The sequence below is a fragment of the Scyliorhinus canicula genome, chromosome 2 (genome assembly GCF_902713615.1).
Source record: "Scyliorhinus canicula chromosome 2, sScyCan1.1, whole genome shotgun sequence".
Taxonomy (NCBI): Eukaryota; Metazoa; Chordata; class Chondrichthyes; order Carcharhiniformes; family Scyliorhinidae; genus Scyliorhinus; species Scyliorhinus canicula.
Genome location: NC_052147.1, coordinates 95606829 through 95621227, shown reverse-complemented (window position 1 = coordinate 95621227; position 14399 = coordinate 95606829). Strand labels below are relative to the sequence as shown.

At 44.3% G+C, this 14399-nt stretch overlaps 1 protein-coding gene across 2 annotated transcripts in view; it reads left to right on the top strand.

Moving 5' to 3' along the window:
• knl1 (kinetochore scaffold 1) overlaps positions 1 to 14399 on the top strand; it is a 169122-nt gene that overhangs the window by 53202 nt on the left and 101521 nt on the right. For both annotated transcript variants that reach the window (XM_038783552.1, XM_038783561.1), the window contains 4 exons: positions 2202 to 2269; positions 7432 to 7481; positions 10354 to 10396; positions 11901 to 11938. In XM_038783552.1, the coding sequence (XP_038639480.1) occupies positions 2202 to 2269; positions 7432 to 7481; positions 10354 to 10396; positions 11901 to 11938 (199 nt within the window). The remainder of the gene's footprint in view (positions 1 to 2201; positions 2270 to 7431; positions 7482 to 10353; positions 10397 to 11900; positions 11939 to 14399) is intronic.

Genomic DNA, 14399 nt, shown 5'->3' with positions numbered 1-14399 from the left:
CATCCGTGGAGACTGTGTTTACCTCAGCTATAACACATACAAGCTACCAACACTTGAAATAGTACAACACTATATTTTATTAAGCTAGAAACTGTTGAACATACTTTCACTGTGGGTCGACACTATGTTAGATTAAACTGAAGACCTATGCCTATCCTAACCAGTCTATGCACTCGGCACATGGTGAAGATCTGTGCTGCAGGCTGTGAGCTCTGTCCTGAGAGGCTGTATCCTGAATGAGTGGGAAAACTGATGCCCTCTGTCTTTATAGTGAGTGTGCTCTAACTGGTGATTGGCTGCGGTGTTGTGTGTGTTGATTGGTCTTGCTGTGTGTCAATCAGTGTGTGTGTCTGCACCATGATATACTGGTGTATATTATGACACCGCCCTGCAACCTGGGTCACCTTTGGCAGGCGTCCTCTGCGGTGGCCGGGCCTGGTGTCCCAGGTGGCATGCTGCTGCCCTTTTCTGTCCACTGCACACCAGATGCGCCAGGGACCCCGAGGGGGTGGGAGGGTGCAGTCAGTGGTGCTCTGGTGTTCCGGCCCCTCCCTGCAGGAGTCAACAGCACGGGCCCCATCACCACCTCTTCGCTTGGGGTGCCTGATGGCCGCCGGGCTACTCCAGGGGATGGGGTGTGAGCAGAGCTAACCCCTGAGGCTCCCCCTGCTACCTGGCACTGCCAATCCTGAAGGCCTGCTCTGGTCTCGACCAGCGTCCTGCATTCTCATGGCCATGGAGCACAGGGAGTGGACCACCGCTGTCTGGGACTCTGCCACATCACCCAGTGACTGGGCCACTTCACTCTGCGTCTGTGTTATGTTGTGACTGGGCCTTGCTCAGGAGCGCTGCTGCAATGTCCAGGTGGCTATGGCACATGGCTGCTTTTGAGAGGGCAGCCCTAGCTGGGCCTCGGCCACCACCTGCACAGATTGCCCCAGGCCTTGGGCATGCTGATCCTTTGCCAAAACCCTTGTCCAAGGACTCCAATGTGGACGCCACCTGTATGGTGTTGGCCTGGGTGGCAAGCATGGCCAGCACCACCACCTGTTTCTGCACACGTTTGGACTTCTCCACCTCCGCCTGCAGGTGCTGATTGCTTGCCAACAACCTCTCGTGTAGTCCCTGGCTCGGCGACTGCATTTCATCGATGGGGCTATCGTTCCAGAAGCGCAAAACCCGTCTGGGTGGCAGCTAGTCCCTGAGATTGGGCCACCCTCCGACCGTCCACCTCTTCGGGAGTTCCTACCTCCACCTGATGTATCGGAGCATTTGTGTGGTGGGATATAGTGTCTTTGGAGCCTCGTCAATAAAGTGCCCAACTGAGGTGAGTATCTCTGGGATGGTGGAGGGTGTTATGTTATACTGTTTGATTAACATAAGTTGCTACTGACCATAGAGGATGTTGAAATACACTCCAGTCCTTGAAGTAAATTGGAAGGATTTATTCAGTAACAACAATTAGATAAATGAGTTTGACACTTTGCTGATCTAGCTCTAGTAACTCAGTGATAATGACTAACAGTACAACTGGGATCTTGGCCACATGTGGTGACCCAGCCTGAGATCTAAACTATTCTGGTGTTAATCCTACAGTCCCTGCCAGGAGTGAGAGGGAGGGTCTAGTCAAGTGTGTCTGGTTTTATAATGAGTTGTGTAATGCCCTCTCATGGTCGTGCCACAGCCGGGTGTTCTGATGAACCGCTTCGTTACATGTCAGTCTACTTTTCATTGCAGAGGGTACTGCAGATTGCTGTGATGGGAAATCCAAGTCGTCCCCAGACTTGCGCTCCGGGGTATCATGGGTCTCGGGTTGGGTATCTAGCTCCCCTCCGTATCGGTATTCTCATCGCTGTTCGGCACCCATGGCTGTGGCATATTGGCTGTGAATGGGGGAGCACCAGCAGGACCCGCCCATCACCAGGTCTTGCCAGACAGGACCCATGATTAGACCGGGGATGGGTGGGGGTGTGTGGAGAGGGGGTGGTGTGGGGTGACGCACATGTCAAGGGGCACCTCAAATCAACAGGGTCTCACTTCCCAGCCCGATCTCCACCCCGGCGACTGCCCATTCATCGGGCCGGCTGAACAGTGACGTTTTCGGCAGCCAGGTATACCGACATGCTAATAATCAGAAATGCCAAATACAGAGCTGTCATCAACCCTAGATTCTGATGATTTTCTGTTTGTTCTGCTTGGAGATTGAACAGGTGGGAAAACTTCGCAGGAGCTCTCGAAGAGTCAGTTTTGCAGAGACCAAAGAAGTCAAGTAAGTGAATGATGTGTAGCTTTTATGTTAAAATTTAATTCGAGAAGAATGTAGGAATGCACTTGGTGGTCCATTTGGGTCCAGACACATTGAGACCTTGAGGCTCTGTGTTAGTCTGCGGGCAGGGGAAGAAATGTTGCTGGAACAAAGAAGAACAAAGAATATTACAGTACAGGAACATGAACATGCCCTTTGGCCCACTAAGCCTGCACCCATCCAGATTCCTCATTTAGATCTTCTACCTATTGCCCAAATGATCTGTATCCCTCCTTTCCCTGCCGTTTTATGTGTCGATCAAGATACATCTTGAATGTTGCTATTGTGCCTGCCTCCATCACCTCCACTGGCAATGTTTTCCAGGCACCTACCACCCTTTGCATGAAAACTTTTCCTGCACATCTACCCTAAACCTTTCCCCCTCTCACCTTGAACTTGTGCCCCCTTGTAATCGAGTCTTCTACCCTGGGGAAAAATTATTGACTGTTCACCCTGTCTATAGCTCTCATAATTTTCTAGCCCTCAATAATGTCTCCCCCTCAGCCTCTGCGTTTCCAATGAAAACAATTCGAGTTTATTCAGCCTCTTAATTGCTAACACCCTCCAGATCAGGGTAAACCTTCCTTGCACTCTTTCCAAAATATTGACATTCTGCTGCGAGTGTGGTGACCAGAACTGCATGCAATATTCCAAATGTGGCCAAACTAAAGTTTTATACAACTGCCAACACTTGCACTCAATGCCCCGGCTGATAAAGGCAAGCCTGCCATATGCCGCAGCCTTTTAAAAATAAATTAGAGTACCAAATTATTTCTTTCCAATTAAGGGACAATTTAGCTTGGCCAATCCACCTAATCTGCACAACCTTTTGGGTTGTGGGGGTGAAAACCACGCAGACACGGAAGGAATGTGCAAACTCCACATAGACAGTGACCTAGAGCCGGGATTGAACCCCGGTCCTCAGCGGCGTGAGGCAGCAGTTAACCGTGCTGCCCTGCCGTATGCCTTCTTGACCACCTGCATCGCCATTTTCATGGAAATGTAGACCTGTACGCCTGTGTTTGTCAATACTCCAAAGGGTACTGCTATTTTGTGCATAATTCAGTCCTGAATTGGATCTTCCAAAATGCATCACTTCACAATTGTCCAGATTAAACACGATCTGCCATTTGTCTGCCCAACTCTCAAATCTATCTATAGTCTGCTATATTCTCTGACTGTCTCCTTTACTATCTGCAACTCCACCTATCTAGTGTCATCTGCAAACTTGCTAATCGGATCATCTGCATTTTCCTCCAGATCATTTATGTATGTCTGTATTACATTGCTCATTGTTGGGTTTGTCTTTTGATAGGGCCAGTTGTTTTACTTGAATCTTTGAACTGTCCTATGATTAAAGACAAAACCATTTTGGAATATCAGATAGCATTTGTGGCGAGGTACAGGGTTAACATTGAGTTTATTAGCATTTTCTGCTTTTATCTTGAATTTCCAGCATCTGCAGGATTTTACTTTAGTTCAGAGAAGTTGTGCTCTTCGAAAAGCAAGTCAGATGAGACAGATATTCATGTGTGTTACATATATTGCCTTTCTCGTGTCAGTAAGTTTCTTCAAACCATTTGTAAATCAGGTTTTTATACAATTAATGAAAAATGAAATGAAAAAAAAATGAAAATCGCTTATTGTCACGAGTAGGCTTCAATGAAGTTACTGTGAAAAACCCCTAGTCGCCACATTCCGGCACCTGTCCGGAGAGGCTGATACGGGAATCGAACCGTGCTGCTGGCCTGCTTGGTCTGCTTTAAAAGCCAGCGATTTAGCCCAGTGAGCTAAATCAGATATATTGCTGAAATGATTTATTGCATAACCACTTTGTTTTCCCCCTAATTCTATGAGGTAATTGGACTGCATAATTTAACTGCAAACCTTCCTCTTTGGCCAAGCTTTTGGTCATCAGGACTACTATCTCCGTATCTGCCTCAGTGTCACACTTTTAAAAAAATAAATTTAGAGTACCCATATTTTTTCCAATTAAGGGGCAATTTTAGCGTGGCCAATCCACCTATCCTACACATCTTTTGGGTTGTGGGGGTGAAACCCATGCAGACACTGGGAGAATGTGCAAACTCCACACGGACAGTGACCCAGGGCCGGGATTCGAACCCGGGTCCTCGGCGCCATAGGCAGCAATGCTAACCACTGTGCCACCGTGCTGCCCACGTGTCACACTTTTTTAATATGCTACCGTGAGATGCCTTGGGATTGGCGGCATGGCCGATATTGGTCCTTGCGATTCAAAAAGTAGCTTCTAATGGCACAGGATTTTGCAAGATTTCCAGTCATGGGTGCCCTCTTGACCTTAGAAGACCATAAGACAAAGGAGCAGAATTAGGCCACTCGGCCCATCGAGTCTGCTCTGCCGTTCAATCCTGTTTTTCATCCCTATTCTCCAACCTTCTCCGCTTAATCCCTGATCCCCTTACCAATTCAGAATCTTCTACCTCTGCCTTAACGACACTCAGTGATTTGGCCTCAAGAGCCTTCTGTGACAATGAGTTCCACAGATTCACCACCCTCTGGCTGAACAAATTCCTCCTCATTTCAGTTTTAAAGGATCGTCCCTTCAGTCTGAGGCTGTGTCCTCCGGGTTCTAGTTTTTCCTACCATTTGAAACATCCTCCCCACGTCCACTCTATCTAGGCCTCTCGGTATCCTGTAAATTTCAATAAGATCCCCCCTCGTCCTTCTTAACTCAACAAGTACATGCTCTTCATTCCAGGGATCATTCTTGTGAACCTCCTCTGGATCCTTTCCAAGGCCAGAACATCCTTCCATGGATATGGGGCCCAAAACTGCTCCCTAGGGTCTGACCAGAGATTTCTGCAGCCTCCGAAGTGCATCCCTGCTCTTGCAGTAATAATAATAATAATCTTTACTGTCACAAATAGGCTTGCATTGCAATGAAGTTACTGTGAAGCCACCGTACTAACCATTGTGCTACCGTGCTGCCCTCTCAACATGAATGCTAACATGGCATTTGCCTTCCTAACTGCCGTTAGAACCTGCACGTAACCCGTAACAGAATCTTGAACTAGTGTTCCTACGTTTCTGTGCTTCTGATTTCCGAAGCCTTTTCCCATTTCGAAAATAGTCTTTGCCTCCATTCTTCCTACCAAAGTGCACAACCTCACACTTTCCACATTGTATTCCATCTGCCACTTCTTTGCCCACTCTCCTAATCTATCCAAGTCCTTGTGCACCCCCCCCCCCCCCACTTCCTCAATGCTACCTGTCCCTCTGTATATCTCATGGACTGGCGTGATTAATACTGCACTCCTGGATGCTTCACCCAGTGCCGGTTTCTATGTATCTACATTGTGCATCTTGTGTTTTCCTATTACGTATTTTCTTTTCTTTTCAAGTACTAGGGAGCAAGAATCTAAAACCTGTTGAATCTCGCTCCTGCAACCCTACCTCCTGGGTCCCTCTACCTTCCTCACTCAGCCACTTCCTCCTCTCCCTGACCACTGGCCGAATTTAGAGTCCTAGAATTTACAATGCAGAAGGAGACCATTTGGCCCATTGAGTGTGTACCGGCCCTTGGAAACCTCCACCCTATCCCTGTAAACCCACCCAACCTTTTTGGATACTGAGGGCTATCTTTGCATGGCTATTCCACCTAACATGCACATCTTTGGACTGTGGGAGGAAACCGGAGCACCCAAAGGAAACCCATGCAGGCACTGGGAGAACGTGCAGACTCGGCACAGACAGTGACCCAAGCCGGGAATCGAACCTGGGACCCTGGAGCTGGGGTGCAACTGTGCCATCCACTGTGCTGCCCGCGCTGCCGGAGTTATTCTAACTCCCAAGATTACTATCGGAACCCCTGAGAAACATTTTTATTATGATGACTAGTGTTGCTCGTTCTGGGTGAGTGTGCTTTACACTCAATTTGGCTCTGTTTTATTGCTTAGCTCTAGAGACGCCAGGTATCGTTAAGATACCGCCACAAGTTTCAAGTTCAGACCAATAACTCAATACACCAGTTAATAAGTTCAAACAAAACACGTTTATTATAATACAGTTATCTACTACTTATGCATATAAAACTACAAGACTAGGCTAATCCTACCACTAACAGGCCAATACTTATCTGTAATAAGGGAACTGCGGATCAGGGAACAATGGCCTCTTGCTTTGTCCTGGATCCGCAGGCTTCCAGTCGGTGTGGACTAAAGGGGTCAGGAGTGTCTACTCGTAGCGTGCGTTGTATGACACTTACTTGATGGCGGCTGCTGACCAGGCCTCTCCTTCTCAAGGTCTTCTGCTGCAACGGTGTTCTGCTGGGAGGGCCGGCTGGTCAACAAGAGCGCTGGGAGGCTGGTCAAGGAGAGACTGGCTAAGAGGAGCTGGTCAAGAGAACGAATCCTGGGACCTGACGTTTATAGGTCCCAGGGGCTTCGCATCCTTCAGGGCGGACCCTCTATGAACCTGCAATCGATTGGGTATCTTCCCAATCGATTGATTTGAATTTCCCCAATAACAGGCTGTTCCTTGATCCCTGGGCGGTTCCTCACACCGTATTGGTATCCTTTGTCTTAGACTCTACTGGCGCCGGAATGTCTGGCCTTCCATTGAATGTTTAACTGTTGTGTCCATTGTGCCTGGGAATCACCGTAAATCGCTTCATTAATATGTGCAGCTTGTTAGTTACAATTCTGTTGAATTTCTGTGGCAGCTAGAATACAGGGGATTCTGCAGACTGCTGGTTTCTTTGCCAATGTCCATTTTACCCTGCAATCTTTGCGTTCTTCCATTTTGTGTGAGGAAGTGGCCAACCCAGGTGGCTACAATAGTTAAACCACAAAAAGTTGATTGTCTTTGCACAATAGGTATAAACATACAAAATCAAATTTATAAAATAATTTTCTATTTCTTGCATGTCTACACTTATTAGAATTAAACATTTCGTTTTCAAAGCATTTGAGTTTGCATTTCCCCTCTCTCTCTGTCCCTCACCCGCACCCTCTCTCGCTCGCTCCTCCCCTCGCCCTCTCGATCTCTCGCCGCATTCCTGGAATTGTTTTGTACAGTTAGATCAGCTGCTGTCTGAAGTGCAAATTTGTGTATTTTAGAGCTCACTTTGTTTTCCTTCTGTTCAGGGAGTTTGTGACTGATAAAATGATGATGATAATACAAGATGTGGAGAATGGTAAATATATTTCCATGTCAGAATGCAGATGGAATGTGCAGGTTCAAGTGTTTTGTTTATCTTTTTTACAACTCAAGGGACTACCATTCTTTGGGGAAAGAGGAGGCTGTGCTACTGGGACGAGCTTCTCTGGATGCGCTGAGAACAGTGTCTGGCAAATATTTACTTTGAGCTGTAGGGAGGATTTAAACTAAATAGTTGGGAAGGGGGTTCACATGAGGGGAGATTTAGAAAGTTAACAAAAAAGGAGAGTCGATAGTACAAGAAAGCAATATGGTAATTGTGACCAAAAGGGGTAGAGGAATGTGACCGAAAGAGGTAGAAGGTACAAACACTAGTGAACCAGCAAATATGGTCAGTACACAAAACTGGTAAAAAGACAGATTGAAGGTTTTTGATCTGAATCCATGCAGCATTGGTTACAAGATGGACAAATTAATTGCACAAATAGAAATAAATAGGTATGCTATGATGGCCATTAGAGCGACATGGTTGCAAAGTAACAATGACTAGAAACTGGATTTTAGGAGTATTTGATATTTATAAGGGTAGGAAGAAAGAAAGGAAGTGGGGTAACTCTACGATCAGTTCATTCGTGCAAAATCATCTTGGCCGAAAGATCCATGTAGAATCTATTTGGGTGGAAATAAGAAATAACAAGGGAAAAAAAATTACTGGTGGGAGAATGTCCTCTAACTGTAGATACGTTGTCGGGCAGAGTATAAATCAAGAACTAATGAGCTTGTAACAAAGGTACTGCAATAATCATCGGTGATTTTTTTTGTAGATTGGACAAATCAAGGAAGGTAAACTTTGAGTTTATAGAGTACATTCTTGATAGCTTAGAATACATTTTGGAACCAATTAGGGCATGAGCTATTTTAATACTTTAATGCTAATGTGTCATGAGACAGGATTAATTATTGATCTCATTGTAAAGAATCCCAAGGCAAGAGTGATCTTAACATGACAGAACTTCAAATTCCATTTGAGTATGAGAAACCTCTGTCTCAAACTTCTTTTTTAATAAATTTTTAGAGTACCCAATTATTTTTTTTCCCAATTAAGGGGTAATTTAGCATGGACAATCAACCTAAACTACACATCTTTGGGCTGTGGGGGTGAAACCCATGCAGACACTGGGAGAATGTGCAAACTCCACACGGACAGTGACCCAGGGCCGGGATTCAAACCCGGGTCCTCAGTACCATAGGCTGCAGTGCTAACCACTGTGCCATGCACCACCCTACTCTCTTACGCTTAAGACAATTACAAAGATATGAAGACTGAGTTGGCTATAGTGGACTGGGAAAAAAAGTTCAAGGGTAGAGAAACTGGTAAGCATTCAGAGATATTTTGTAACTCCCAGCAACAATATATTCCACTGGGAAGGGAAGACATTATGAAAAGGATGCACCAATTGTGGCTAACTAAGGAAGTTAAGGATGGTTTAAAATTGAAAGGAAAGGATTACAATGCTGGAAAGATTAGTGGTAGGCCAAACAATGATTTTGAAAAGAAAGGGAAAATGCTGGAAAATCTCAGCAAGTCTGGCAGCATCTGTAGGGAGAGAAAAGAGCTAACGTTTCGAGTCCGATGACTCTTTGTCAAAGCTTTTGTCAGCTTTGACAAAGAGTCATCGGACTCAAAACTTTAGCTCTTTTCTCTCCCTACAGATGCTGCCAGACTTGCTGAGATTTTCCAGCATTTTCCCTTTCGTTTCAGATTCCAGCATCTGCAGTAATTTGCTTTTATCCAATGATTTTGAAAAATTGCAAACAAGAAAAGGATGACTCAAAAGAAAATAGAGCAGGAAGTCTGAAAATGAGAGCAAACCTGACAAAATATAGAAACAGACAGTGAGTGTTTCTACATCTCCATAAAAGGAAGAGAGAGCAGCTAAAAGTGAACTTTAGCCCATTGGGGGATGAAGGTGGGGAATTCGGGAAGTAGCAGAGACTTCCAACCAGTATTTTGTATCTGTCTTCACAGTAGATGACATGAAAAGCATCCCAAGTGTAATAGAAAATCAGGAAGCAAAAGGGAGGAACTTAAAACAATCATGATCATTGGAGAAAACAAATGGGACTAAAGATTAGCAAGTTTTATGGCCTGCATCCTAGGATTTAAAAAAAAAAAAATGGCTGCAGGGATTGTGGATGCACTGGTTGTAATCTTTCCAAATTCTCCATATTCTGGAAAAGTCTCAGCATATGGGGAAACTGCAAATTTGACACCCCTTTTCAAGAAAGGAGGGTGATCGAAAGCAGGTGACTATAGGCCACTTAGCCTAACGAAAATCGCTTATTGTCACAAGTAGGCTACAAATTAAGTTACTGCGAAAAGCCCCTGGTCGCCACATTCTGGCGCCTGTTTGGGGAGGCTGGTATGGGAACATTTGTCATTCAAGGAGTTAAGCCTGGTAGAAGAGAGATTTGAGAGGTGTAGCGGGGGAATTTGAGAGTTTGGAGCCTTGACAACTGAAGCCACAACAATTAATGGTCAGGCAATTATGATCAGGAATGCACTTGAGGCCAGTATAAGAGTGCAGATGTCTCTTGAGGGTTATGAAGTTGGAGGAGTTTGGAGAGATGGGGTGGGCCAAAGTCATGGAATGATTTGAAGACACGGATGGTATTTTAAAAATCAAATTATTGCTTGACAGTGAGCTAAAAGGGGAATTAAAACTGCATTTAGACCACCTACGACCTTGGGGAGCATGCTTGAGGGATCAAGTGGCCTATTCCTATTTCTTGCGTTCTTGGTTTTGTTTGTAGCATTTACTGTTAAATATTTAAAATTAGATAACTTGCAGAAAAGATTAAAATTTTCACTGTTCATTTTGTAATTATTGAAATATTCTAATTTTTAGGGATAGACAGCCAAAAGGAGAACCAGCTGAACGAGTTGGAAAGGTAAGTTTCACTTTATTGGTGAATTTAATTATTCATTTATGGGTGGGCAGCACAGTGGCGCAGTGATTCAATCGCGGCCCCGGGTCACTGTCTGTGTGGCGTTTGCACATTCTCCCCGGATCTGCGTGAGTTTTACCCCTCGCAACCTAAAGATGTGTACTCTCCCTAATTACCCTCAAGAAAGAGATGCTGAGCTGGCTTTAGTACTTCATTCGTACTTTGAATCTGTTGGAGAGGTCCAGCTGGGAACTGTCCAAAATGTCCTCGTCCATCAGTTTCTTTGTTGCAAATGAACTTTGTGTTTCCAGCTACCTGCTACACTCGTCCTTCTAGATGGTGGTGGCCGTGGATTTGGAAGGTTCTGCCGTAGGAACACACAGCTGCCACTGTTTGTCGGTGGTGGAAGGATTGAATGTTTGCACAAGGGGTAGAAATCAAGTGGGCTGCTTTATCCTGGATGGTGTCGAGCTTCTCAAGTGTTGTTCCTGCACTCATCCAGGCAATTGGACAGTATTACATGATGCTCCTGACTTGTGCCTTGTGGACAGGCTTTGTGGGGTCGGGAGGTGAGTTCGTCCACATGATTCCTAGCCTTCAACCTGTTCTGGTAGCCACAGTATTTATTTGGCTCTGGTCAATGCTTACCCCAGGATGTTGATAGCGGGGGATTCAGCGATGGTAATGCCATTGAATGTCAAGGGGCGGGTTAGATCCTCTTTTTTTTTTTTGCTGCAGATGGTCATTGCCTGACACTTGAGGCACAAATGTAACTTGCCACTCGCCAGCCCAATGGATATTGTCCAGGTCTTGCTGCATTTGGACATAAACTTCTTCAGTACTTGAAGGCATTGCGAATGGTGCTGATCATTGTGCAGTCATCTACGAACATCCCCACTTCTGACCTTATGATGGAAGGAAGGTCATTGAAGCAGCTTAAAATGGTTGAGCCATGGGCAATACCCTGAGGAATTCTGTGTTTGCATGTACAAACCTTTTGGTCTCCTATTAACCATTGAAACATTTGCAAATAACTTGTGTTATATTTCCACAATCATACATGTGCAACACTATCCAAGCAATTAACCTGGCAGTTTACCTTCCTGTGAAACTGTAAAGCCCAGAATCTCTTCATATATGAAGGCCTTGACATTCCTCATCTGTTCTGAAAATTGTGGATTGTGACTCGAGCAGGAGTTTAAATTGACGGACTGCTACTTTAGGACATCGCTAAGGCTTCCTCTTTCTTGCATACCAGAGTCTGACCGCCTCTTTTGTCCATCTGATTGGATCAAAGAAAGCCCTGGGCTGTGTGTATTTCTTCTAGGCAGCTCATTTCTGTGCTTTCTAGTAGCTTGGTGCTGTGCAATTTGACAGTTTAAACTGCAGAATGTTGAAGACATTCTTTCTCAAGTGCAACAATTAAACTAGAATTGAACTTAATTGTTTAAAAATAATGCTAAAGGTGTGTGAAGTAATTCAAAAGGAGCATGTTTTTATTTCACAGGGATATGATGTCACTAACTACAAATTTTAGCATTGCTGGTGAGTAAGAACATCCATTTTTGTTCATTCCTTTGTGCTGTATACTTTCAATACATTGTACAATCCTTTGGAAAGGTTTTTGTATCTGTCTCCATTTCGAGGAATTGTTACGTTGTGATGCAATGAAGAGCACCCCCAAACAAAAAGAATATAGAACCAGAAACAAAATCAACTTGTGTGATCTTTTTACATTCCACTTTCAGCATTTGCCTTGACTTGTTTCCATTTCTCACCGGCCCCTATTTCATTTTGCTACCTTGTGCTGTAGTGCTTCACACATCCATTAATAAGTGTTGAATTTCAAACCTCTGTGCTCCTAGTATTACACCATAATGACTTGATTTAATTAGTCCTTTCACATCCTCTGAGCATCTTTGACTAGTTAGATGAAAAGTACTTGCTAGTGGTTTGCTAGTGCACCTGTGCTCAGGAACAGGAGAGTGATGAGACTAAAGATCGACCCTGTCTTGAACACTGCGGCTCAGGCCATTTTAATAAATACAATGGGCGCTTCTCTCTGGATCACTGCGGGAACGCAGCAATCGCTTGCTCAGCGACCCTTGCGACACTCGCCCATGGGTCACAACCCGCACTTTGAAAAAACCTGCTCTAGTGGGTACAAACCTAACCTCTCCAACTTTTCCTTGTAAGACAATCTGCCCATTTTTGGTATTAGTCTAGTAAACCTTATCTGAACTGCTTGGAACATCTTTCCTTAAATAAGGAGACCAATATTATACAAAATACTCTAGATGTGGTCTCACCAATGCCCTGTGTAACTGAAGCATGACCTCTCTACCTTTACAATAAACAATAACATTCTATTAGCAGTCCTAATTACTTGTTGTACCTGTATGCTAGCCTTTTGTGATTCATACATTAGGACACAGATCCTCTATTCTTTCTTCTCTTTCAACTTTTCTTTGTTCTCTTTAGAGGAAGACGGATTGAGTCAGGGCAGAAGGTTTTTTCCTAGCTTGGGCATCATGATCGGCACAGGCTTGCAGGGCCGTAAGGCCTGTTCCTATGCTGTACTTTTCTGGGTTATTAGTCCATTGACAATACCACTACCCACTTCCTCCCCAAGTGTTCCCCCCCAGCAACTGAAATCTTCTCGAGGTTGCTTTAAAAATCTGCCGGCAGACCTTTCTCAGATTAGGTTCATATATTGAGTTCTTCAATTAAGCAATAGAGAGTTGATGAGGGCTGTGTTGTTAATGGATACAGAGAACAAAGAAAAGTACAGCACAGGAACAGGCCTTTCGGCCCTCCAAGCCGGTGCCAATCATGATGTCAAATTTTGTTTTTAAAAACCTTCTGCCCTTGCGTTTAGGGTTACAGTCTTCTGTGTCTGTTGTTCTGCCCAGCTAACAAACATGGTGGGTGGTGCAATGGAACTGTCAGTCAGTCTGAGTATTAGATTTTGGTGTAACCCAACCATATTCAGGTTAATCTCATGTTATACTCATTGTAGTAAGTCAACCAGGTTAAACACCATTTTGTGTTCACACCCGAGATGGGAAGCTATTTTGATGTTGTTAACCTTTTGCAGCAAACTAATCCAAACAGTATTGCGCAGCAGTCACTAATTAGCAACAGATGATTTAATTAGAAGAAATCTCAATTACTCTGGTAATTGAAGGATAAGTAAATTGGAAGTCACTTTGTTACATCTGTACTTCTCTGTTAGCTTTTCTTATGAGAGAATGAAAGTGCCATAACAGATGGGAAAGAAATAAGCCTTGGACTGAATACACTGTCTTTAATTGTTGAGTCTGTCTTGGTGACTGGGACCCCTGTAAATACATTGTAACATAGCTTAAAGGAAGGGGTTGTCCTAAGTTAAGGCAATGTGCGTAATTAGCCAGAACCAAAGAATTCATTCTTATCACGTTATCATTGACAGATTATGGACCAATTCACCATTTTCAACAACTTAGCTCAGGTGGGCTTGCAACATCTTTTGAGTATAAGATGAGGGGTTGCAGGAACCATGTTTGTCCATCCATGTGTGAAAGAACTGGATTAGATCTTCAGGGGTAGGTGAGCATTCTCAGTGCAAAGGTCGGACTGGGACTACATTCCAGGATGTAGTAGTGCTTCATGGAGGCAGCGACTGTTTCTCTGTCAGTGCGAAGAATTAAAGTTGTTGTCCACTTCTCTTGGGTTGATCATTTATTTGAAAGTGTGGAGTTGGCAGAGTTTCATTGAGAAGGATATCTATCTATATTCTGCCACTGTCAATTGATAAGTTTCTAAAATTGGCTTCTGAACCGTAATCTTTGATACTATTTACTGATTTGGTGTCTTGCCTGATGGTCATATGTATCTCGAATTCAAACAGTTTAAAAGGGCAATTTGGAACAATCTAAAATATCAAAATACCCCTTTTTATACCGGGCAACAGAATCCCGATAAGATTTTTATCTTTGCTTCAAACCATTCTGGCATTCTTCCTTCA